The 25,959-nt window shown below is 36.0% G+C and overlaps 1 protein-coding gene across 6 annotated transcripts in view; it reads left to right on the top strand.

Annotated features, from left to right (window-relative positions):
• Positions 1–25,959, top strand: part of RBM26 (RNA binding motif protein 26) — a 57,135-nt gene that overhangs the window by 16,553 nt on the left and 14,623 nt on the right. For 2 of the 6 annotated variants that reach the window (XM_061995908.1, XM_061995902.1), the window contains exons 6-17: positions 858–1,118; positions 5,385–5,624; positions 6,981–7,121; positions 7,504–7,644; positions 8,588–8,699; positions 10,060–10,219; positions 11,444–11,608; positions 15,034–15,165; positions 16,529–16,600; positions 19,217–19,345; positions 21,548–21,622; positions 22,513–22,683. In XM_061995908.1, the coding sequence (XP_061851892.1) occupies positions 858–1,118; positions 5,385–5,624; positions 6,981–7,121; positions 7,504–7,644; positions 8,588–8,699; positions 10,060–10,219; positions 11,444–11,608; positions 15,034–15,165; positions 16,529–16,600; positions 19,217–19,345; positions 21,548–21,622; positions 22,513–22,683 (1,799 nt within the window). Of the gene's footprint in view, positions 1–857; positions 1,119–5,384; positions 5,625–6,980; positions 7,149–7,503; positions 7,645–8,587; positions 8,700–10,059; positions 10,220–11,443; positions 11,609–15,033; positions 15,166–16,528; positions 16,601–19,216; positions 19,346–21,547; positions 21,623–22,512; positions 22,684–25,959 lie in introns of all 6 variants that reach the window. The other 4 variants (XM_061995896.1, XM_061995892.1, XM_061995926.1 and 1 more) reach the window with 3 other exon arrangements.

Raw genomic sequence — 25,959 nt, 5'->3', positions numbered from 1 at the left:
GACATTTTTATTAATGTTCCTTTAACGTGGAGTTATTTGAGTTTACCAGCTTAGCTCATGACAGAACTCTTTTATCTTAATCTAGATACTTACTATTTATTTAATGCTAATATTAGAAAACTAAGAGAATAATGTGTCTGTATTCAGAAGAAAAGATCATGTTACTACTGTGTCTGTCCAAGAATGTTCCATACCTGTCAAACACTATTATTTCTTCAGTCATGACAAAGCTTTGTGTGCAATTAAATACATGCATTTAAATTCAAATAGATTTAAGAGAAATAATATGAAGGTAAACAACAGTATCTCAAAATATTAAACATGTAACTTTTACAGTGTTTTCAAGTAATGGTTGTCTTTTTCTTGCCCCATTTCTTCTCTTTATTCAGAATAGCTATCCCTTTGAGTATCTTACACTGTATGCATCACTACAGACAGTATACTCTGCTTGAAGCTAAATAGGATTTCAGCTTTACTGTGGTTATAGCTGTTATTAAAATACCCCCATAGCTGACTACACACTTAAGGCTATTATTTTTCTGATTAAACCTTTGGAATGTAGAGTCATGGAATAATTGAGGTTGGAAGAGACCTCTGAAGGTCATGCAGCCCAACAATCCTTTTCAAAGCAAGTAAACTGGAGCAGATTGCTCAGGACCTTGTCCATTTAGGTTATAAATAACTCATAGGGTGTAGACTTCACAGGCACTCAGGGTAACCTGTTAGCTATTTCAAATATTGGTTTTATATTTTGAGTTAAATAGATGTGGAGTAAAGAAACCTGCATAAGTTAATGACTGCTTCTGGTGAAAATGTGCAGAAGGAATTGTAACTTTTTATTGTTGTTTTTTTCACAGAAAGAGATTTGGGAAAGCCGAAATATGACATGGATAGAACAGATCCATTGGAGAACAATTATACTCCAGTTTCTTCTGTGACAAATATTTCATCTGGCCACTACCCCGTCCCCACGCTGAGCAGCACTATCACTGTTATTGCTCCTGCTCATCATGGAAATAACACTACTGAAAGCTGGTCAGAGTTCCATGAAGAGCAGCTGGACCACAACTCCTATGGAAGACCTCCGCTGCCAAAGAAACGCTGCAGAGATTATGATGGTGAGTCGGGGGTGGGTTTTTATTTGCTTCCTGTAGCTGTGATTGACCTCTTTCTGCAAAGATTGAGATAATTTCCGTTTCTTTTCTTGATCTCCTTTAGTACCATATTTTTTCTGTTGCACAGCTCTGGAATGTAAATTTTATTCCACTTTTTATTAACTGAGCTTTTAGACAGCTTTATTACTGTTTCTGTAGTTTCTCTAGTTAGTAGAATTATTTTATATAAATAAAAGTAGCATATTTGTCTACAAAAAAAAATCCCAGTTTACCCAGATTTTGTGTCTCAAATTACATTTAAACCAAATTACTGTGTCTGATAGTTTTGGCCATGATTAGCACCAAACTGACAAAACTTTTTATTTCATCCTATCAAAGAGTTAATTTTTAAGTAGAAAGGTCTAGAGCTGCAACTTTCAAGGCTCATGTTAGCCCATTTTTTTTCTGTGTTTCTTAAAATTGAATGAGTTTTTGTACTTATCTCTGTCTTACCTGTGCTGTCATTTTGCCTGCCTTGTGCCCCAATCCACACAAGAGACTTCTGTAGTTGGCAGTGTCTTAGCTAAATTGGACCAATCAACCTGTTAGGAAAGTTTAAATTTCCCCCTAAAATTATTTTTGAGGGACTTTTTGTTTTATACCTCAGTGGTGATAAAAGATCTAGGCCAGTTTACATTCAGAACTCTGATTGGAATAGATTTTTTTTTTTGAGTAAAGAAAATGAGAAGCTGAGCTCTCAAATGCTGGCTGACTTGTACTTCTGAAGAATAGCTTTGTCAGTATATGTCAGAGCAATACTGTGAACCAGGTAGAGTTGTGAAAGTACTTTTTTTTTTGAAGTTTTCTTCTTCTGTAGCTGCACTACAGAACACTGTGTCACAGTCTCCCAGCTCTGCAGGTTTTTTAGAAAGGAACAAAATGTTCAGGCTATTACACTTTGGAAATAACCTCTCCAGGTGTGACACTGGGACTTTGTACGTTTTAAAGTCCATGATCTGTAGCAGCTTATTATTTCTATTTCTGAGTATGAGGAAAATGGTGGTGTGGAGAACTGTGATATAGTTGTCCTCAAATGTTTACTGTTTATAGGGTTTCTTTTTCTCCTATGATTCTGTTACTAAAATCACTCTCTAGCTCTGTCTTCCATTTGCTTTTCTTAGGACTGTTTGTGTCTTCTAAGTTTCTAAGCTCATCTTTCTCTTCAGCAGCTTGTTAGTTCCAACACACTGCTTTCCTATCTGCACTTTCACATTTTCTACTTGGCCCTTGGCAGATCTTCTCTTTTTTCTTAACAATTGAATTTGTATACTCTATAACTGTTCCTTAAGATGAGGTAATACAACCTACTTTTCAGCATCATGTTTTGAGTAAGTGGATAGTCAGCCTGCTTCCCATTTTACCAGATGTTTTGAACCTTTCCCCCATACTATATGGAGTTTTATTGTTTTTTTTTTTTGTGAGGGATTTTGCTAAGCAGTTAGTCTTAGAATCATACAGTGGTTTGAGTTGGAAGGGACCTTTAAAGGTCATCTAGTCCAGCCACCCTGCAATGAGCAGGCTCATACACAACTGAATCAGAGCCCTGTCCAGCTGGACTTGTACTTTAACATCAGCCAGCAGCTAAGCACCACACAGCCAATTGTTCATTCTCTTAGCATAGAGTTGGAGGAGAGAATCAGAAGACTAAAAGAGAGAAGACTTGTGTGTTGAGATAAAGACAGTTGAACAGATAAAGCAAAAGACTTCGGAAGACTTTTTGTGAGCAGGGATTTGTGCAGGATACACCATACTAAGACAATACTGAGCTATGGTGTGTACATCCTTTGCCTCTTGAGATGGCTCAGTTATCTAAGATAATAATCAAACTTCTAGTAAATGAGAAGAATAATTGTGTGTCAAAATGGGCTTTATCTATTTATCTTGAAATCAATAATTTTGTAAATATAGTTATTTAAGTTAAAATGCAGTGGCAGCTATTCTTTAAAGACTGCTCTGACAACCCACTTTAATGCAGCAAGGAGGATTTTGTACTGCAGAGCATCATGTTGAATGTATTAGAAACACTGTCAAAGAATTTTATAGGATACCTTCTGTCATTTTTTAGGTGAAAGTTGTATTGTTTATACTATCTGTTATTCACAGTATTCTTCTGTACACAAAATGACATATGGTAAAGCCAGAAAGCCTTGGTTTTTATGGGTTCTTCCTACAGAAGTATACAAATAAATTATTCTTGAGAGGATGAGGCTATTTTTTATTTCCGGTACTATTTGTTTTTAAGGAGTGTTGTGGTTTAACCGCAGCCAACTGTTACTTGGGAGAGGTACAAATACCATCATTGTGAACATCCCCTTCTCTTTCCTTTTCCCAGCTCTGTATGCTAAGCGTGACATCATAGTGTCTGGGATGTCCTTTCAGTCCCTTGGGGGTCAACTATCTCAACTGCATCACCTCCCAACTGCTTTTGCATCCCTAAGCTTACTTGTAGGGATTGGGATGAGAGACAGAATAGGCCTTGACTTTGTGCAAACACTGATCAGCGATAACAAAAATATCTTTGCGGAATCAACAGTGTTTTCAGCACAAATCCAAAACATACCATGAAGAAAACTGTACCGTTTCTAAAACCAGCACACTGACCTTGAATGTTTTCAGGGATGGGTTATCTGCCACTTAGCTGGGCAACCTCTGCTAGTGTTTCACCACCCTCAGTCTACCCTCTTTTAGTTTAAAAGTATTTCCTCTTGTCCTATTGCTACAGACTCTACTAAAAAAAAATCTGTCCCCGTCTTTCTTTTAAGGTCTTTTTAGGTACTGGAAGGCTGCTCTAAGGTCTCCAGGCTGAACAAGTACAACTTGCTCAGCTTTTCCTCCTTGGAGAGTTGTTTTATGACCTTCCTCTAGACCTTCTCCAGTGTTTTGTTTGCATGTAGAACTGGTGAATGTATATTAATTTTTATTTATATGTGTGTATTTTGTGTTTACATATGTACATATATGTACACATATGCAATCCATGCATATGTAAATACTTTTCTTTTGCTCTTACATAATCAAATCAAGCTATGGCAAAGTATTGTAATTCTTTCTGACATAATTGTAAAAGAGGGAAAAAAAAAAAAAGGAGTCTGAGTTCATTTTTAAAAACTCACAGAATCTCAAGGGCCGGAAGGGTCCTTGGAAGATCATCTAGTCCAACCCCCCTGCCAGAGCAGGACCACCTAAAGTAGGTCACAGAGGAACTCGTCCAGGTGGGTTTTGAATGTCTCCAGAGAAGGAGACTCAACAACCTGTCTGGGCAGCCTGTGCCAGTACTCTGGCATCCTCACAGTGAAGAAATTCTTCCTTGTATTTCTTTGGAACCTCTTGCGTTCCAGCTTGTACCTGTTGCCCTTGTCCTGTCATTGGACATCAGTGAGAAGAGCCTGGCTTCATCCTCCTGACACCCACCCTTTATGTATTTATAAACAGTAATAAGATCACCCTTCAGTCTCCTCCAAGCTAAAGAGCCCCAGCTCACAGCCTTTCATCAGAAGGGAGATGCTTCGCTTCCTTAATCATCTTGGTGACCCTGCCTTGAACTCTCTCCAGCAGCTCCCTGTCCTTCTTGAACTGAGAGGCCCAGAATTGGCCACAGTATTCCACATGCGGTCTCATGAGGGCACAGTAGAGGGGGAGGAGAACCTTTCTTGACCAACTCACCACAGTCCTTCTAATACACCCAAGGATGTCATTGGCCTTGTTGGCCACGAGAGCACATTGCTGGCTCATGGTCATCCTGCTGTCCATCCCAGATCCCTTTCCCTACACTACTCTCTAACAGTTCATTCGCCTACCTATACTGGTACATGTGGTTATTCTTTCCCAGATGCAAGACTCAACACTTGCCCTTGTTGAATTTCAATAGTTTTCTGGTGTTGAAATTTTATAGTAATAACTTGTAACTTCAGTAGGAATTTCTCAGTCCCAGTATCTGCACTTTTTACTTAAAAGTGCTTAGTTCTTAGTTCTTTTCTTTCACAGTTACAATTTGGTGTGTAATTAATTCTTTGAGGAAAAATCTTAACTCCTGTATTCTGCTAGAATGTTGCTGCAATATTCCTGTGCTGACGGCTAAATGGTCAATTTCATTTTGTAATATAAATTTCTGCTGATAGGTGAAGCTAATTTACAAAATGTTGCATTGCACATAGAATGTCTCATATCTACTCTGAATCAAGCTACAGCTGTTGAGTACTAATAACATTTTTCTTTGTTTCGGTATTTCAGAAAAGGGTTTCTGTATGAGAGGAGATATGTGCCCTTTTGATCATGGAAGTGACCCAGTAGTGGTAGAAGATGTGAATCTTCCTGGGATTCTGCCTTTTCCAGCACAACCCCCTGTTGTCGAAGGACCACCTCCTCCTGGACTTCCTCCCCCTCCACCAATTCTGAGTCCTCCTCCTGTTAACCTTAGACCTCCAGTACCACCACCAGGCCCTTTACCACCTAGCCTTCCACCTGTAACAGGTAATCAAAAATTGAAGCCTATCTTTTAGTAGAAAAGACTGGATGTTACTTGTATTGCAAGCAGTGCAAAAAGCTGTTTTAAGAATGCTAGATGTGTTTTAGAAATTCGTATTATGCTCTACATAGCTTAGTATGGCATACCTTACCACAAAATGATTGTTCTGTGATTAAGCAGAAGTGTGGCATGGCAAAACTCAATTCCTTGAGTTTTATAGATGTTGTCTGAATCTGACTGTTAGAAAAGAAAGGAAAATCCTGGGAACAACTAATGTTTTGCATTTCATTTGTAATAATAAAATTAAAGAGAATTTGTCACAATAAAATTTACACCTGAAAATGTAATTTGCAATTAATTGTGAAACTAAAAGTAACTAACACAGACAAATTCTCCAACTTGTTTATACTTTCACTGGAAAGTAGTTTGGCTCGAGCACTAAAAATTACATTAAGACTTCTGTGCTATTTGTAAGACAGCAATTTAGTGTTCAGTTCCCTAATGTGATTTTAAAACTTTAATGTTAGTTTGATGTGATTATTCCTTTCTCCCTTACGTTTATTAACTTAGATGTCCCACTTCGTAAAATTACTCCAGAATAGCTGCTATCTGAAATTGCTTGGAAATTTCTTACTGTTCTCACCTCCAGTTGATTGTATAGTTTTATTTATGTAAGATCTTAGTGTTTTTATTTCACTGATACGGTGATCATTTCTCTCTTGCATTCTTTTCCCAGATCTGTGTAGAAAGTTCAAATATGTGACTGCATCTTTCCCAAAACTTGGTTTTACTACTTACTTAGTTGAAGGTCAGGCTTGACTGCTCAGCTTTGAAACCATCATATTACATGCTGTAAAAAAACAAACCAAAGACCACCAACCAAAGAACTCCTTCAGTTTTAAGAAGGATCTCTTTGACTTTCCCCAGAGTTCTATATTTCTTTTTGTGTGTTTTAAACAATAATTTTAGTCAAATTAGTTGTTGTTATCATAGAATACTTTTGTTACACACTATTAGAAAACAGATTTTTTGTTTTGCTTTCAGGGGATTTTATAAAGGTTTAAAGATCTTCTCTTGGTGAAGATAAATGCTGATTTGGCAATTACATTTTGCTTATAGAAAGAAGATATTTGAAGAAGTGTTAAACTATTCAAAAGCTTTTCTCTATAATGTTAAGTTCTGAGTTGTTTACTGGTTTCATATGAATGAATGGGTACAGCATCATGTCTACATACATACCCTCTCATATTTTTGTTTAAATAGTCTTATAAGGAAATTAATCTGAAATATTTTTGAGTTCTGTGTAATGTAAGTCTAGTGGATGATAAATGCATGGGGTATTTTCCTTTTTTTTTTGGCAGGACCACCCCCTCCACTTCCTCCATTGCAGCCTGCTGGCATGGATGCCCCCCCAAACTCTGCAACTAGCTCAGTTCCTACTGTTGTTACAACGGGTATTCATCACCAGCCGCCTCCTGCTCCACCCTCTCTTTTTACAGCAGGTGTAGTACTGAGGCTTTGCCCACAAGGTTTGCTAAATAGAATAACATTGATTCCTATTATACTGTACTTTTTAGAGATAATAGTTTCATAGCATGGGAGAATAAATTTGTATCATTTAGACTATGACAGTAACTTAACACTTGTTTTTTCTAAATTAACTCAGGACAAAAGTAAAATTTGCATGTAAAATGTGAATCTTGACTGTGGAATAATATTTTCACTGTGTTTAAGCAGAAAACTTGATATGTCAATGTTTTGGTAACAGTTGTTGAAAAACTCTTCCGTTGTAACTGTTTCTTGTAATTAAATGAAATACTGTGTTTGAAACCTTAGGGGTTTTAACTGCAATTTATTTTAATTAGACAATTTCTTTGTTACTAGAAACGTATGACACAGATGGCTATAATCCGGAAGCCCCAAGTATAACCAATACTTCAAGACCTATGTATAGACATAGAGTACATGCCCAAAGACCAAATTTGATAGGACTCACATCAGGTGATATGGATCTACCACCTAGAGGTAATGCACTCAAAGTTACACTTATGTAGATTAGCTGATTTTTTTACGTTAATGCAGATTGAGTCATTTTTAAGGGAATGTATTACTGAAAAACACTACATTTTAAAAAATCTTCTGAAATTAAGAGAACTTTTAATTGAATAGGGAATTATGCTCATAGCTGCTTTTATGTGTGCATCATTATAATTAAAATGAAATTTCTTGCTAGAACATTGCACTGAAGTTAACACTTGGCTGTAATAACTGGTTAATGTTTATATAAAAGAACCTTAGGATGTTTTTGGCTGAGAAGAAGTAGTAATTTTTATCTGATAGCAGACAGTTATGCATAAATAATCTTAACCTCATGGTTCCTGTGGCCATGAGAAGAAGCAATGGCACACAAAATAAGAAGGGAAGAAGGATAAACCAAACTTTTAATGTGGTTTTACATGTGTATGTATTCATATTTAATCTTATTGTATTTCTGCTGATGTGTTTTCAGTGAGGTGTCCCTCAGTATGATTCCTGTTCTTCAGCAAGAGCCATTCCATCCCTAAATCTTGCTCCTTGGTGTTAGTGGTCTAGAATACTGTACATTTCTTATCAGTATTTCTGTGTTTAACATCTAATAGTAGAATGGAGATGTGAGCCTCTGAGTATGGGACATTGTAAACCAGCGAGTGCATGCATCTTGAGGCAGATGCCTTTTGTCACACCTCTTGTTTTCCTTATATATGATGTATTGTGACAAAACGAAAGCCATTAGCTATTTTGATCCGTCACAACATCTATTGATAGTTAAGAAGAAAAGTCTATGACCAAGATTTGATGCTGTTTGAGTAAGGATCATTGTAAGTTCAGAATTGACAGTTGTACTTCCCAGTGCAAATTTAGTGTGAGCATAACCAAATATACGCAGAAAATACAAAACATACTGTAAAATCTCTTTATTTATTTACAGAAAAACCTCCTAATAAAAGTAGTATGAGAATAGTGGTAGATGCTGAATCCAGGAAAAGAACTATTGGTGCAGGGGATGGTGGAGTTCCTACAAAGAAGACTTGGTTTGACAAGTGAGTGGTAATTAACACAAGATCGACTTAATAGTTGAAATTCTGTGGAGCTCTCTTCTGTAATCTGAAACATATTGTCCTAGTTTTGGCTGGGATAGAGTTAATTTTCTTTTTAGTAGCTGGTACAGGGCTGTTTTGAACTTAATGTGAGAAAAACTTTGATAACACGTTGATGTTCCAGTTGTTGCTAAGTAGTGCTTGTCCTAAGTCAAGAATTTTTCTAAATTTCCTGTGCTCTGCTAGCATGGAGGTGCACCAGAAGCTGGGAGGGTGCATGGCCACGACAGCTGACATGAACTGGCCAAAGGGATATTCCATACCATAGAATGTCATGCCCAGTACATAAACTGGGGGGAGTTGGCCAGGACCGTGGGTCACTGCTCAGGGACAGTCTGAGCATTGGTCAGCAGGTGGTGAGCAATTGCATTGTGCATCACTTGTCTTTGGATTTTATTTCTCTCTCTTTTTGTTATATTCATTTTCATTATTATTATTACTAGATTTTGTTGTTATTATTATTTTAGTTATTACCCTGTTCTTATCTCAACCTGTGAGTTTTACTTTTTTCTTGCTTTCCGCCCCATCCTTCCAAGAAGGGGGAGGAGCGAGCAGGCAGCTGAATGATGCTTCATTGCTGGCTGAGGTTAAACCAGGACACATTTGTAAATCTATACAAATTACCAGCAAATTAAACTGTCGATAAGCTGACCATACTAAAATAAATCACACTACAGAGTGATCTATATTTGACCATCTTCTCAAAGGCAATACAGAGACAGCCGAACTACATCGGATGATACAAAGATCTACTCCCTGAAAGATGAGATGATCTAAGAAACAGAGCAGCTGCAGTGTGATGGTTGTTAGACATGACTGATTTTTGTATCATTGCTTTTTTGATTTGAGTTGTCAGGTATGTTACTGACAGAAAATGTAGGGTGCAGTGCTTAGTATCGAGATATACTTGGAATGACAAAGGGCTCAAAGGAATTTTGAGAGGTTTCTGGGACTGAGAGCTTTGAAGTAACAGTTATTTGAAACATTAGTAGGGAGATCCATGGAATAGCTGAGAAATATAGAAGGAATGTAGAAGTCGGGACTTAGTGACACAAACAAATTATTGTGAGTTATCTTGCAGATTTATGCACTGGCATATGCTGAGAGTATCAGTGGGGAAACCTACAGGTGTATGGGCCTGTGTGCTGTACTCTTCTACACTTTTCTGAAATTGCCTTTTTAAAAATCTGCAGAGCTTCCTCTCTGTGTCTCATATAAAAGTGCCTATGTATAAGTATATACAATTTAACATTGTGTCTGCTAGCTTGCTATGGATTTCTGGCTTGATTTTTGTATGTTGCAGGCAAAATTTTAACCGAACAAATAGTCCAGGTTTCCAGAAGAAGGTGCAGTTTGGAAATGAAAACACAAAACTTGAACTGAGAAAAGTTCCCCCAGAACTTAACAATATCAGCAAACTTAATGAGCATTTCAGTAAGTTTGGAAACTTAGTCAACTTGCAGGTAAGAGTCAACAAAGAGAAAATGCAATGCTTTGACTTAGTGGTAGAAATTGCTAAAAAGGAGAATGCTAATTGATTTTTAAATGGTTCCCTGAAACTGTTTTCATTATTTTCCTAACACATTTCTTTAACATGATTGCATTGTTTCTAATGGAATTGTCATTGAAGAAGCAGAAATTAAATATTCTAGTATTCTTCTAGGCTTTGAACAAATGTTTTTCTTTATTCATCTAGAAAGTGTTCCCTGTGATATAGTTGCTTTCTAGTCCCACGGTAATGTCAGTTTGTTCCCTGTAATCACTTTGTGGCCTGAGTGACCTACATTTATAAACAGAAATAAGCAAACAGCTAGAGAAAAAAAGATACAAAAGAGATGCAAAAAAAATAGGGTCTCGGGTTAATATTACATATTGCAGGCTTTATGTGTAATGTCAGTATTTCATACCCAATCTGTAAGCTGTACAGTCTGGTTTTTCATCATGCTTCATTGTCAGCAACTTTCAGATGCTAGCTGATTAAGTATGCTTTCTTGTTTGCACTGAAGTTGAATGAAGAGGTGTAAGAGTATTTTTGTACTGATACGGAAACCTCTTCTGCCTGTCTGAACACTGAGGGAATTTAAATGTCTCTTTATTACTCTTAAATATTTCTTAAACCTTTCTGTAGTTTGCCTAAGAATATGAGTATATTAGCAGGCAGTAGAACTCAGGCAAGTAAAATTGTGTATGGATGTGTATAGGGAGACAGATATGCAGATAGATATTGCAAGCTATGCACTTCTTTCAAAAGGGATGATTTTGAATTTTGAAAACTTCTAAAATAATATGTCAATGCTCAAAGGGGGAAAACTGGAATCTGCTTTGTTGTCTAGCTCTGATACTAGATAAGACATTTAATAACTGACCCCTGTATTTTTTGTAGCAATTTTCTTCAGTAAGGCTACTTCTTGTCTTGCGAACAGCTACTCACATTTGCAATTATAAGTACTGTATGTCTGTTTGGATATGTTAGATTTATTGTTTGGGGCTTTTTAATTATTCTTAAAGTTTATTAGCTGAAACTCAAGATGGCTTCTAGACACCAGGCTTTTCAGTGTCATGAATGGAAAGTATTTATCTAATTACCCATATTGGGTTTAAATTGTAAGCTTCTGAGCCTTGAAACTGGGGATCTTTATGATAATTGAGACAGGCAGTAAGTTTTGTTCTTCTGTTTTATATTTTAGGTTGCATATCAGGGTGATCCAGAAGGTGCCCTTATTCAATTTGCCACACATGAGGAAGCAAGGAAAGCTATATCAAGTACAGAAGCAGTATTAAATAATCGTTTTATCAAAGTTTATTGGCATCGAGAAGGCAGTGCACCACAAATCCAAACTACCACACAAAAGGTAGAGATTCTAACTATTCTATCCAGAACGTTATGTAAAAACAATAATCTTCATATTTTTAAAAATATTCATAGAAAGTAGACTTTAATAATTTTGAAATACTAAGTCCTTCATGTATTTGTCCCAAAAGTTTCTTTATAATGATAGAGTTTTTAGCCTAAGATACAAGGTTCTGGAGCTGATTAGCAAGATAAGACTGAAGGTATTTAAGGAAAGCCCTTCTGTGACTTACAGAGAATTGCACTCTACTGTCATCTCATGTGAAGCAAGATCTGATGCTACTGTCTGATGAATAACATCTGTTTGCTTTAACTAGTGTAGACTTTTTTTTTTTTTACCTTCTGGTAAGCATAAGAAAGGCAGCAGAGTTACATTTCTTTGCTTATAAAAGAATCTCCATTTTCTTGTAAGAGGCACTGTTTTTTTCCTGTCTTTCCCCTTTTCCTTTCCTGTTGACCATGCATACTGTGGTAGAAAGTAGCAGTAGAATTTGTTTTATGCAAAGTAACTGTATGTATATACAGATAAACACACATATATCACACCACAACAGTGTTGACAGGACAGCTGCATTAGAGAGACTTAATGTAGGAATGCATCAGGGACATTTTATGTTAAGTGGAGAGGGAGGTGCTGATCTGTCTGCAATAAAGTTACAGAATTTGTGGGAGTGGTTCAAAGCTGTATCAGGGGAGGTTCAGACTTGACATCAGGAAGCATTTCCTTGCAGAGCAGGTAGTCGGACACTGTAACAGGCTTCATAGAGAGGCAGCCCATGACTCACCTATTGATGTTACAAGAGGCACTTGAATAATACCCTTAACAACATGCTTTAACATTGTTAGCCCTGAAGTGATCAGGCAGTTGAAATAGATGATCACTGTAGATCCCTTTTCAACTGAACTTTGTTCTATTCTACATTTCTTGGATTAAGTTGCACAGTGAAGCACTTATTGGTAGTTGTCACATTCATAGTAGCATTGGCAAGTTTTTATGAATATGAAACAGTAATTACCCTTGTGGAGCCTAGATGGATAGACTGTGGCAAATCCCATCAGGTTATTAGTATGGTTGATGCTTCTACTCAAACGCAAGAGGAAGCTTTGATTCTCACAGATAGTGTAGGTTATTGGATAGACAGTAATTTGGTGTAGCAAATCCTTCTAAATACTTGTGTATCCTATTTTATTTGGTTTGCTGTTGATGTGGAACAACACATTCTACCTTTACAAAATGCAAGGCAGACTCTGTAGCATAAACATTCACCTATTTATGTATTTTGATATAGTCAACAAATCAGTTGCTAGAGGAGTCTTTCAATTGTTGCTCCCAAGTTTTTAATTCTTTCATTCTCTGGATGCTGCATATTGTCATCATTCAGAATCAATGACTCAGATTTCCATAGCTATCCTACTGTAGGGCATTTTAATACGTTTCCTTTCTTTTCTCCTTTTATAACGTATCTCCCACTTTTTACATAGAAAAATGCAGTTTTACTGACAGCTATCTCACTGTCTTCCCAGTTATCATCATTTAGATTTGAGTTTGGAATCAAATTTATAAATATTCTTGATGCTGGACCTGAAGTAGCGCTACTCAAAATGTTATTTGTTTTCTGAACTAGATTTACATCTTATCAGCCAGAAGAGGGCGGTGGAGCATGTCATTTGCATTCATACAAACGTTACCTATTTTGAGAAGGATAGCTTGAACAGTTTTGCCATCAGCTTATTTGCTGATTATTCTATCCAAACAAATACATGATGTATATTTGTTGTTTTGCAAAACATCAATTTTAAATAGTCTTACAGTTTTTAGTGATGTTACTAGCTTCCCAGCACACCACCTTTGGCAAGTTAACCTTGATAGTTTGAGAATAAATTCCCCTTGGTACCAGGTGACATTATTAAGGGTTCCCACTTTACAAAGAGCAGCCTTTCTGCGTATGTCAAGAGACTACAATTTGAAGTCTGTTATGGGTGATAGACCTGCACAATGACAAGAAAAAATTAAACGAAATGAAAATTAGAAGTGCAATGCTTTTGGAGCATTCTTCTACCCCAAAATATAACAGCTAACAAATTGTTGAGCCAGTAAACATGTATTTTTAGCTCATAAGCATTTTGGGTGCATGAGTATTTACTTCTCTTTTCACTGAAATAAAAGGTATCATATCTACAAGTAGTATGGAAACTCTTTTACTTTAGTACCTTGCATACTATATGCATTTGAATTTTTACAAGCTTTCTGGTGCGTTAATTAGTTACAGCTATATTAATTTCACCTGTATTTATAATGGTTTTTGGTGAGATCTTTTCTGTCAGGTACCAAACATGGACTTTTGAGGTTTTTTTCAGTGTAAAATCATTGGCTTTTAAGTTTTTGCTTCAGTAGTACCTAATCTTGCACGGTTTCTTGAGCATAGCTGTTTCCCTAGCAGGATTACTTTGGAAAATTCTTACTGTGGAAATTATGAAAGGAGCGGAAGTACTTAGTAAAGATGGGGAGAGTCAACCATAATAAATGATCAAATAAAATGCCTCTGACAAGAAGCAGAAATAATGTGCTCTCCACATCCATGGTAGATAAAACAGGAAGTACTGGGCTTAAAAGGCCATACAGGAGATGTAGGTTAGATACTAAACATTTTCTAATGCTAAAGGATACTTGAAACACTTTTGTCTATAGAGTTGATAAGACCTCTTTAATTGGGAATCAGTTAAGATGTAGATTGATGCTATCAGTAATGGCTCTGCCCTGGTACTGACAAATGAATTAGGTGACCTCCTGGGAGTCCTAGATACGAGAGGAAGCATTCTTGGAAGAAATTTTTGTGTTGTTTTAAGTGTTTAGTGTTTTTGTGAAAGAAAAAAAAGGCAAAGAGTTAGCTGTCAGGGTATATCCATGGTAGATTCAAAGATTAGCTGCTCTGTTTTCTTTTTCCTCAGTTCCATGACTGCAAGTCAATATCCTTTTTTCTTTTTCTGTATTGTCCAAGATAAAATGTCATATCGCTGTAAAAAGTGAGACTCTTTATGATAGAAATTTGTATTATACCTTCTCATAAATAAATGTTTGATGATGAAAGATTTGTGAAAGCAATCAGAATACTTCTTGTTGCTTTTTTTCCACTCTAACGGGTGGAAATTAAGATATGTGTCTAAGTAGACACAATGAATAAAAATAGATCAGAGTTATTCGATCACTTCTGTGAGCTGCAGGTGCGAAATAGATGTTATTGCTAAATCTCATGAAATGTTAGTATTTGCCATTAGGTAAAAAAGCTATTGAATGATAGAAAGGAAGAAGTATAAATTTAAACACTTTTGCAGCAATTTCATTGTGTATTTATTGAACTGCATATATAGCAGTCTTCTGTTGTTAATATTGTGATGTGCTTTTTTGGGGGTGGCTCGGTGTTACAGGTAATACAACCTTTAGTTCAGCAGCCTAGTTTACCGGTAGTGAAACAGTCGGTCAAGGAACGATTAGGTCCAGTACCTGCAAGTAATATTGAACCAGCAGAAGCACAGAGTGCCAATACAGAAGTCACTCAGGTATGTATGATAGTAAAAAAAAATCAGCTGCACGATTTCTTTCTCGAATAAGTTCCTTAGTGTATGAGTGTAGCCATTACTGTTACTCATATAGTGCAAGTACACATTTACTACTCATTAATGTTTACAAATATGTAAAGGGCAGGGGTCAGGAGGATGGAGCCAGGCTGTTCTAAATGATGTTCAAGGATAGGACAAGGGACAAGGAGTACAAGCTGGAACATAAGGGGTTCCAAAGAAACACAAGGTAAAACTTTTTCACTGTGAGGGTGACAGAGCACTGGAACAGGCTACCCAGATGCGTTGGAGAGTCTTCTTCTCTGGAGACATTCAAAACCTGCCTGGACAAGTTCCTAAGACCTACTTTGAGTTGTCTTGCTCTTGCCGGGGAGTTATTCTAGATGATCTTTCGAGATCCCTTTCAACCCTTAAGATTCTGTGAGAAGTGCATCTCATTTTATTGTGAGTGGTATTTTGATAATAAAATTTTCCTTGCTTTAATTATGTTTGGCTTTCTTACCAAAGCAAGGTACTTAAATTTTAGTGTCATAGCCTCTTACTTAGTTAAAAAGAACTAAACCACAACATGAAAGACTGAAAATATTTCAGTAATGTGTTGAATTGCAGTTTTGAGATTTCAAAATGAAGTTGGTTTCTATCCAAAGAGTTCAAAAGCTATATTTTAAAAATACTTCATCTGTTAAACAGGTAAAACCATTAGAGACATGATGGTCAGCATCTAAAAGTGTTTTCAGCATTTGCACACCTTACTTTAATACAAAGAAGAACTGTAGTCACAGGATCAATATGGATAATGACACAATCTTGGATGTTAGTCCCAACAGAAATAGCTTTTTATTTTTTGTTATGTTAGAAGTATTTCATTATTAGCGTTGTGCCACTACTTTACTTTTACTTCTTAAAACCACCACACCTAGGAAACTTTTGTAATTTAAATTCAAACAACAACTTTCTGCAGTCGATAACTGCAGTTAGCAGATCGTAAACCACAAAACCAGAAGTGTACTTAAAAGGCCCCGTATGCCACCTAGCATGTCCTGGATGTCTTGCAAAAAAATATGTAGTATAATCTTTGATTCCAAATTTTACTATAGCTTTGTCTTATCTGATCTAGTTACAAATTAACCCTAAGATCAAGTATCTAAAATTCACTTGTCAACTGTTTTACTATTATTTTTCTCCTTATTCCAAAATCACCAGTTTTATTAGTTAAATGTGTTGTGTTGGTTTGGGTTGTTTTTTTTTTTTTTTTTTTTTTAAATTCCTAACCTTTGGAATTACAGAAGAAATATTAAATATTCATAAAACATATTTGAAATATAATTTTATTTTATCCCCTTAGAATGTGACTAAACTATCTGTGAAGGACAGACTGGGGTTTGTCTCAAAGCCAGTTAATCCAACAACTGAAAAGGTAAGAGAATCTTTCATTGTCTTCCTCTCACATTTAATTTCAATAGAGTTAATTTTATTATAAAACACTGTGTGTCATTATCGTTTGTTTTGTCACTATGAATAAAGTATTTGCTAAAGATTAGTTTTACAAAGTATACTGTATCAATACTCAGCTTAACAGATGGTTTAGTGATTGTAAGAAGAAGAAAACATGCTGAGACAGAAGCTGCTATTCTGTGGATTTTGTTTTATTATAGTAGATTCCATTTATTCAGTCATGAAAATAACTAAATGTGTTCCAGGATCCTGAGTTAGAAGAATATAGAAATAAATGTATTAAATAAATTTTACCATTAAATATGAATCCATAGAAACCCATTCTAATAAAAAAATCTTCTGGCCTTTGAGTCCCTTAAAAGATGATGTCATAAACATTTACCCTCTTATTTGATGTTACTACTTGCGTATCATTATAGAAAGAATGAAGAGGTAAGGTGGGAAAGGTGCACTTGATTTGTGGTTGTGAGTTCTGTATTTTGCCCAGTGATTGCAGTTTTCACAACATGAAGTTGTTGATGTGTTTGCTTCAGTAACAAATTTTGTGATGGTGTTTCCAGATCTGGTTAGCACCTTAGGGCACAGGCATCCCCATTCATTTGAGAAGTCTCTTGGTAGAAAGGCGGCAAGTTTTACCCAGTAATAAGGTTCTTCTACCTAAGTATATATCTTTTGTACTGGAAATTGGCTTGACATAAAATGCATTAAGTATCTGCTGTTGTCTTGTAGCATGTACTGATTCTGATTAGTGGCTGAGATATTTAGTGGACTGGCTGTGAAGCAGCAGTTTCCTTTGGCATTTTCAGTAGGATTCTGAAACTTGCCTTGACCCGTTCTTAGCTACAACTATCCCTTTACAAGAAAATGTCTTGTTTAGTTTGCAGTAATAACAGTCTATAACCACTATAAATTAAATGGTTGACAGCTGTCAAAAACATAGATGCCTTGTCTTAGATTTTTTTGCTTCTGAGCGAGTGCAGGGTTTGACAAGAATTTTCCAATGAGAAAGTAGGTCTATGCTTAACAAAGATCCAGGAGGAAAAGGAGTCACCATGAGGTGTTTTAAGATCCATATAGGGTCTTGCAATTTATAACTTGTGAAGACATTCACACTGTTCCTTCTCTTGACTAGTATTAAGACATTTAGAAAACACGTGTTGCTTTTTGCCTTTCTGTATTAGTTGATGCAGGTACGTCTGCTGGGGCATCTCTCCTTATGCTAATTGAGAAAGCATGGTTTACTCTGCTATAAAGGCAGTTCAGGGCATAAGGATTGTGTCAATATTTTTGTCTTTACTTGGTTGTCTGTGCTGTAGCCTGTCCTAAAGCTGCTTTGTAATAGGAACTATATGATGGAGATGTGGATACATTCATGCACTTTAATAAGTTTCTTTGCTTTCTACTGGTCTCCTTAGGGCATTTTGTATCACCTTTTATAATACTGCATAACGTGTTTTGATTTTTTGTTTTGTTTGTTCTCTCTGCAATGTCTACTGTGGAAAATACTTTACTGTGGGGAGGAATGCTATAAAAAGAATGAAGTGAAAAGATTTTCTGTGAAGTATTCCTGTTGTAAATTCTTCTGATCTCTTGATCTGTCTGTCTTTCCAATGTTTCCTGGCTGTGTCTTTTTCTTTTTTTCTCCCCCTTCCTTTGGTGGGCATTGTGTCTATCTTACGAAGTGCATGATGACCAATGGACTCTGCATGCATCTTTTTATTTTCCACATACATATAAAATACTTTCAAACTCTTGGAAATTATACCAATCACATAATTGCTGTGACTTGATAAGAAGGCAGACAAGGTCATGCTTGTATTATCTCCAGCACTTAGTCGTGGATTTTTTTGATACTAACATGGCCAAAATGTTCTTTAAGAAATGTGATAAGAAAATGGAATAGTCCAAATCTTCAGGTATTGTGGAGATGTACATAGTATACTTAGCGAGGCTGTAAAGCAGACAACTATGTTCTCAGTAAGTCATGGAGAAAATTCTTTATAAATGTAGGAAAGAGAACAGGAAGACATAGGAGTCTCTTCCTTTGCTATACGATGTTGAAGACTTCCCTGTAGTTGGGTTACTTCTCGTTGATTGTGCAAGCACTATTTTTCACAAACTGCATGTGAGAAAGATTATTATATCTACCTTGGACCTTAGTCTCTAACATTATGTTGAATTTTTACTTGGAAAATTCATGCAGTCATGAAAAGTTTTATTTTAAACTTCAAAACACAAAAAGAATAACCTTATGGTATTCTTGGGGAAAATCTCAGTCTTCTGTTTCCTTAATTATGCTCAAAATTTTATATGTTGAAACTTGGAAGTACATACAAATTCTTAATGGAAAAGATTTATAATCTGATGTTTATAATTCTTCTATATCTGATGTGGTCCTTCCTCTTAAAATTAGTTGAACTTCAGCAACTACAAATTCAGTTGTTACACCAGATTTTTATATTCCGTATCATCAAAACAGACAAAAGAAAGACGCTTATTTATTTTTCAGCACTCATCGTTGTTTTTTTTTTTTAATTGACATTCACTGCCAAAAAAATAAAATGATTTCCTCCTATAGGTTTTATCCACTTCTACTGGCTTGACAAAAACTGTGTACAACCCTGCTGCTTTGAAGGCAGCACAGAAATCTTTGCCTGTTGTTTCCCCTTCCGTGCTAGACTCTAATGAAGCACAGAAGAAAAAACAGGTAAATTAAATATAATTCTTTATAAAATGGACCTAGATTGTGACCACTAGAGGTAGTACACTATGTATGTTCATCTCAAGAGTATAGATGAAACCAGGTGCAAGATTAAATTAACTATAACGGTTTCCTTTCAAAGGAAAAGAAAATTTAGCATTGTTTTGTTATTTTTTCAGTGCATGTTCAGGCAGTAAAAGCAGGTGTAAAACTATTTAGAAGTTCAAGATGTGACATACTTTCTTCTGGAAGCAGAATCTCCATGTTGAGGCATGAATTGTCTTGTGAGAAGGGAGTATAGTGTAGTCACCATTCTTCTTTCTGAAGTATTTCTGGAACTGGCCTTTATTATCATCAAACTGGCCTTTGTCCTTGATGTGTTTTGTACTTGTGACCAAACTTGCTTCTTCACTTGAGAGAGCTCAGAAGTGTATGACTCTGCATTTTACTGTTTACAAACTGTAGTTCTCCTGATTTTTATTTTATGCATGTTACCAGATTTTCTTTTTTATTATTATTATTTGAGAGGAAATGCAGTAAAAATTCATTTGGCCTCGAACAGACAACTTGGTTGTAGTTTAGCTTGCTCAGAATTTTCAGAAGAGTCCAGTAAAGCATCTGTTTCAAGTTTATTCCTGTCCTTGAAAAAAACTAAATATAGGACAATGTTGATCTTACAGGTTTCAAACCACAGTTTAAGAGATTACTACTAAGTTATATTACTTTCTAGACTTCTGTTTTAATCTAATTGTTAAACAAAGATCTTAACCATTGATAAACTTCTGTAACTACTGTCTAGTGTAATTGGAAATAGCAGTTCATAGTTGTGGGCCAGTTGTAGCATTGGTCCAAACTTAAAAGGAAAAACTAGTTTGGGGAATTTATTTTATACTTGTCCCCTGAAACATGTTTTTCAGACCTTTGCCTGTCAAGTTATTTCAACAATTTAGGATGCTAAGTGCCTGTAAAATGCCAAAGAGTTTGTCATGAAATTGACTCATCATAGCAGCAGGGTTTTTTGAGAGAAAACACTGAAGACATGCGAAGTGATTTGCTCTTTTTGTAATGTGCTCTTGTGCTCCTTCTTCTCTTCAGAGATTTCTGTTGCAATATACAAGTACTTGTGGAAAACCATGATTTTGTGGGACTCACTCTTTTCTTTCCTTCCATCTCCCTGGTTTTTCTTAGCATTCATGCCTTTGTCTTATCTTCCATTTCCCTTCAGAAAATTGATTGCACACTGTGGCAAAACTAACATTTCTTGCAGCAGAATTTGTCAGCATTTAGAAAGATATATAGAAAACTTTTTACTCTTTTTTTTTTTGGTAATTGTTGTGCATTTACACTCTTTGTATAAATAAGAGTGCAGTATGATGATCCCAGTTGATTGGTGATTGAGAGGTGTAAAATCATCTTCTGCCATTCCTCATTTATCCCATTAAATATGTTGATAACAAAGCTCTTAATTGTTTTTGGCAAATGTCCTCCTGTCTAAGACTTCTCCATTCTGCACATGAGACCAAGAGGCAATTGCTTCCTCTTCAGGCAGCATAAGTAGGAGCTGAGCACAGCAGTTGTGGTATTTCCTTCTCCTCAGTGCAATGTGTTAGGGATTTATCAGTTTCAATTCATTTTGATTTGCCCATTGCAATGTACTGGTTTTAGCAGATTCTGGTTTTAGCAGATTGAGTGCTGTAACTTGTCACTTCCAAGTAACAGCAGTCAGGAGCAAAAGAGATGTTTTTCTTTTGGTAACACTTTATTTTTAGAAAGTAGAATGTGTGTTCTTTTTGCTTTAACTGTACTGGGGAATGTGTTTTAATTGATGGATTTAATTTACAGTTGCTTTCAAGACACTGTCTTTTCGCAATTTAGCTCTTGTATGTTGTACCTCTTGCAGTGGTGTAATTTATTGCCTTTCATCTTTCGATAGAGTTGTGTAAGAGATTACTTTGTAAAGAAGCAATACTGAAGTCTTCCCAGCATAAATTTAACTAAGAAGAATTATTAGGTCCTTCATGAATTTGGTGATACATTTTTTTCCAAAACATAATTTGAAAAACTGCTTATTAGTATCTTGAGTTTCTGTTACTATTTTTTTCCCTATTATTTCTGTATGACTGCAAGATATAGTATATTATTCTTGTGGCATTGTTTGACAAAAATCTAGAAACTTTATGTGAGTTTGGTTTCTTCTTATGCTTCTAGGAAGCATTACGACTTCAACAAGACGTGAGAAAAAAGAAGCAAGAAATCTTAGAGAAGCACATTGAAACACAAAAGGTAAAATGCTAGCGTTAAAGGAAGTCAACAATTCAGTTGTAAAATCTCATTTCCAAAAATTTTCCAAATTTGTAAGCATGAGCTCTACAAAACCGGCTCATATTATAAGATTCTTTTAGTAGTGTAGTATCACATTATTTTAAGTTTAGAGTTTTAATCTAACTTGCCTTGTTAATTTACTTAAAATGCAAACTTATGCAGTTTAGAAGCAATTTTAGTTGCCTAATTTGGGTCCAATGTATCTATTTTTGGAGAGAAGTGAAAGTCTGATAGTTACGCTTGAAAAGAACAGGAGAGATTGATGTAGGGAAGGATGCTTGACAGCACCTAGTCTTAGGAGGAGAAAAAGGCCAAAATGTCATTTAAGTTGAATACAAATCTTGAAATAATTATGTTGAGCAAATCTATCCAATTGAAATGGAGATATCAGATGTTCATTAGCAAATCAATCAGAGATTCAGAAAATTATTTTAATTTAATATAGGCTGTTAAAAGCTTATCTTTTAAGAGTTTGAGTATCACAGGAAAAGAAATGCAATATGATGTTTTTTGCATTAGTTGTAATGCATATTTAAAACCAGATCTGTAATACTAGTTGCTAAGTAGAATCACAGAATGGAAGGGATTGGGAGGGAGCTTTAGAGATCATTTAGTACAACCTCCTTGCTGAAGCAGATCCACCTAGGTCAGATCACACAGGAACATGTCCAGGCATGTCTTGAAGACCTCCAATGAAGGAGATCACACTGTGCCAGAGCTCTCTCACCCTCACATTGAAATAGTTTCTTATTATGTTTAAATTGAACTTTTAGTGTTCCAGCTTCATCCCATTACACTTTGTCCTGTTGCTAAAGTAAAAAGATGTAATTTACTTTTTTAAAATTGGACAGATGCTGATTTCAAAGTTGGAGAAGAATAAAGCCATGAAGTCAGAAGACAAAGCAGAAATCATGAAAACACTGGAAATTTTGACTAATAGCATTACCAAGCTAAAGGATGAATTAAAAGGTGTATCACCAGGAGGAGGAGCTCCTTTAAAAAGCATGAAAACTAAGACTCAGGTACTCAAGTTTTGGTCAGCTTTTTAATGAGATGAATTCACATGTTTAAATCTGCAGAATAAACATAAGCAGCAACATCAGCGGTATTTAGAACCGTAGTGGCTTAATTTTGAAGCCATCTTTGAAGTGAGATGGATTTTACCTTCTTTTTAAAGAAACATAGTTAATTTTAAAACCATGCTGTTGTCTGAAACATTTACCCAGTGTTATATAGATCATCTGGAGAATCAGAACCTGTGATCTTTTTTTTGCCTTATCCAATCTTTTGTGTATAGTCTTTTGTTTTCTTAAATTTTGAGTAGAAGTCATGAAAATAGTATTGCTTATGCAAAAGAATTACCATTGCGCATCACAGATATCTTCTCGTCCGGTTTGATATGCAAAACAGACTCCTTCATGAAACTAGTTGTCTACTGGTATGTAATTTTCTGATGTCACTGACATTTTTCAGCATATCAAGCTTTTTATATTGAAGATGATACTGGTCAGTTTTTCTTTGATCTAGCTAGCCATGTTTGGGTTGTACCTATAATGGTTTTTTTTCTGCGCTCTTGTTAGCATATGACTATAACCCATTTCCCTGACTACTTAAAGATGCGATTATATTACCTTTTTAAAATGCAGTATTTTGCTTTTTGTAGAAGTATTTGTTCGGAAACTTGTCAAAAAATGATTACCAATTAAGTGTGTCTTTGAGAAATAACATTTTAAGAAATTAATGTGTTCTTTTAAATATAATCTTTTCTTGCTTTACCAAGTGAGAAAGTGCTTAGCACTTAATAAAAGAGCAGAATTTGCTACTGTGTATTTTCCAGTAAAGACAAAATGTCTTCATCTTTTCTTGCTGTTTTCTTAAATCTTCACAGTGCTTAGAGTTCTAAATTTTGGGATTCTATTTTAAAAAACTGGTATAATATTACAACCCAGATTTAATTTAAATGAGCCATTTAATTAGTTTTTAGTTGGAAGCAGGATTTCTACTGCTTTATTTTACATAGAAATACAGACATTAAAAGTAACTGCAGTGTAAGTTAGTGATGTACAATTTTGAAAAGAAATCTCAAAAATGAATATTGAAATGACCTTCATGCACTCACTGTAGCTTCTTGCATCATTTGTTAGTCATGGAAAGGTTGAGTCAGCGTATGTTTATCCTGAAAACGGGCAGTCAGTTTATATCACTGGAAAGAACTTCAGCGGTAGTTCAGTATTCTGCTGCATTTTGGAGTGTGAACTAAGCATAATAATTCCAGAACTGAGTCACTGCTATAACGAGATTACATTCTTCTTTTTTTGGAGATGGAAGAGATTTTTTTTAAAAATATTTTTGAGTAGTTATTGTCTGATGAGAAGATGTTTCTGAGAGGTCTGAAGGAAGTTACTTGACTGCAGAGTAAATCTAAACTATTGAAGTCCTAGAAATTGGCAATTTGATTGTTAAAGTGATTCTTAAAAGCCTTATGTTCTTGAAAAATAGTCTTCTTCTGTGATGTTCAGTGCTTCATAAATTTGAACAGGAATAAATAGCTTACAGCACTTTTGATCCTAGAATAACAAAAGCAAATTAATCTAAAGACATAGAAACAAAGCAGCAAGTTGCATAATGAAAACTCGGTAAAACCTTGACTAGAAAACTTAAATGCAATGCTTTAACTCATGACGTTTTACCCTGAGGATGGTCCAGTAAATTCCTGGAGTGGACAAGAACGTAGTCCCATAGCACAAAATTGCTGAAAATTATTAAGATAGGGAGGAATCTTTAGGGATGGTCTTGTGCTACTAACAAAATTGCAGATGTCGTCTTTACTCATCCATACTGAATATTTATACAATTCCCCCACAACCACCACCATGACCTCTTCCTCAAGTTAAACAATATCAACTCTGTCAGCCTCTGCTCACATAGTAGATAATCCAGTCCCTTAAATATCTTTGTGGCATTTTGCTGGACTATCCTGTATGATTCTTAAGCTGAGAAGCCTGGAACTGGACTCAGCACTCCAGTAGAGGAGAAGGATCACTTCCTTTGACTTACTGTTGCTCTTTATGCAGGCCAGGAGGCTATTGGCCTTCTTTATCATGTTGCTGAGTCATGTTCGTCTTCTTTTCTGCTGCCAGAACCCCTGCCACTGGGCAGCTTGTACTGGTGGCTGAGGTTATTCTTCCAAAGGTGCAGGACTTGTCATTTTGTTTGTTGAAGTGTGGGAGGTTCCTCCTGCCCCATATCTCCAGCACGTCAAAATCCTAATGAATAGAAGCACAACCAGCCAGTGTAGCAACTACTCCTCCAAATTTCATATGGTCCACAAACTTAGATCCATGTCACTGTTGAAGATGTTAAACAGTAGTGACTGCTGGAGTATACCACTAGTGACTGGTCTCCAGCTGGACTTTCTGCCACTGATTAGAAGCCTTTGAACCCAGAAGTTCAGCCAGTTCTTAGTTCATCTTGTTGTCAGCCTGTCTATTCAGCACTTCATCCTTTCCTCTGTGAGGATGTTGTGGGCAACAGTATTGAGAGCCTTACTGAAATCAAGATGAACAACTTTGACTAATGTCCTTTTGTCCCCCAAGCTAATAATCTCATTGTAGATATCTGCAAAGGTCAAGCATGATTTCTTCTACGCTTTTCCCAATCATTTTCTTCTTAATATGCTTAGAAATTATTTCCAAGATCATTTGCTCCTTCATCCTCCAAAGGATTTGGGTGAGGCTGACTAGCATATAGTTCTCCAGGTCGCCTTGCCCTTCTGAAGATCAGAGTGATATTTACTTTACCTCAGTCCTGAGAAACTGCCCCCAAATGCCTTAACCTTTAGATATAATTGAGATATGCTTTGCACGACATCATCGTGCTCCCTCATTACTTAATGGTTGTGTGTATTGGGTCCAAGGTTTTTTATGTATATTCAGTTTGTTTAAATGTTTCCTAACTTTCTCGTCTCTTCTCTTACAAAAAAAGCTTCAGGCTTTTCCAGTATTCTCAGGACCTAGAATTGCTGAAGGGCGAGTCTTTCCAGTAAAGACTGAGGAGTAGGAGGTATTGAGTACCCTAACTGTTCCCATGTCCTTTCTTGCTAGGTGCTCTTTCACATTCAGCAGTTGGCTCACATTTTTCACAATGTGTTGTTCCTGTTGCTACTGATAAACGTACAGTAGCCTTTCTTCTTCACACCTGCCTTATCAGATTCAACTCTAGGTGGGCTTTGGCTTTCCAAATCAATGCTTGCATGTTCAGATAACTTCTCTGTATTCTTCCTGTGATCTGCCCCTGCA

The sequence above is a fragment of the Colius striatus genome, chromosome 1 (genome assembly GCF_028858725.1).
Source record: "Colius striatus isolate bColStr4 chromosome 1, bColStr4.1.hap1, whole genome shotgun sequence".
Classification (NCBI taxonomy): domain Eukaryota; kingdom Metazoa; phylum Chordata; class Aves; order Coliiformes; family Coliidae; genus Colius; species Colius striatus.
The sequence above is the reverse complement of the archived record's forward strand: the minus strand, read 5'-3'. Positions and strand labels throughout refer to the sequence as shown.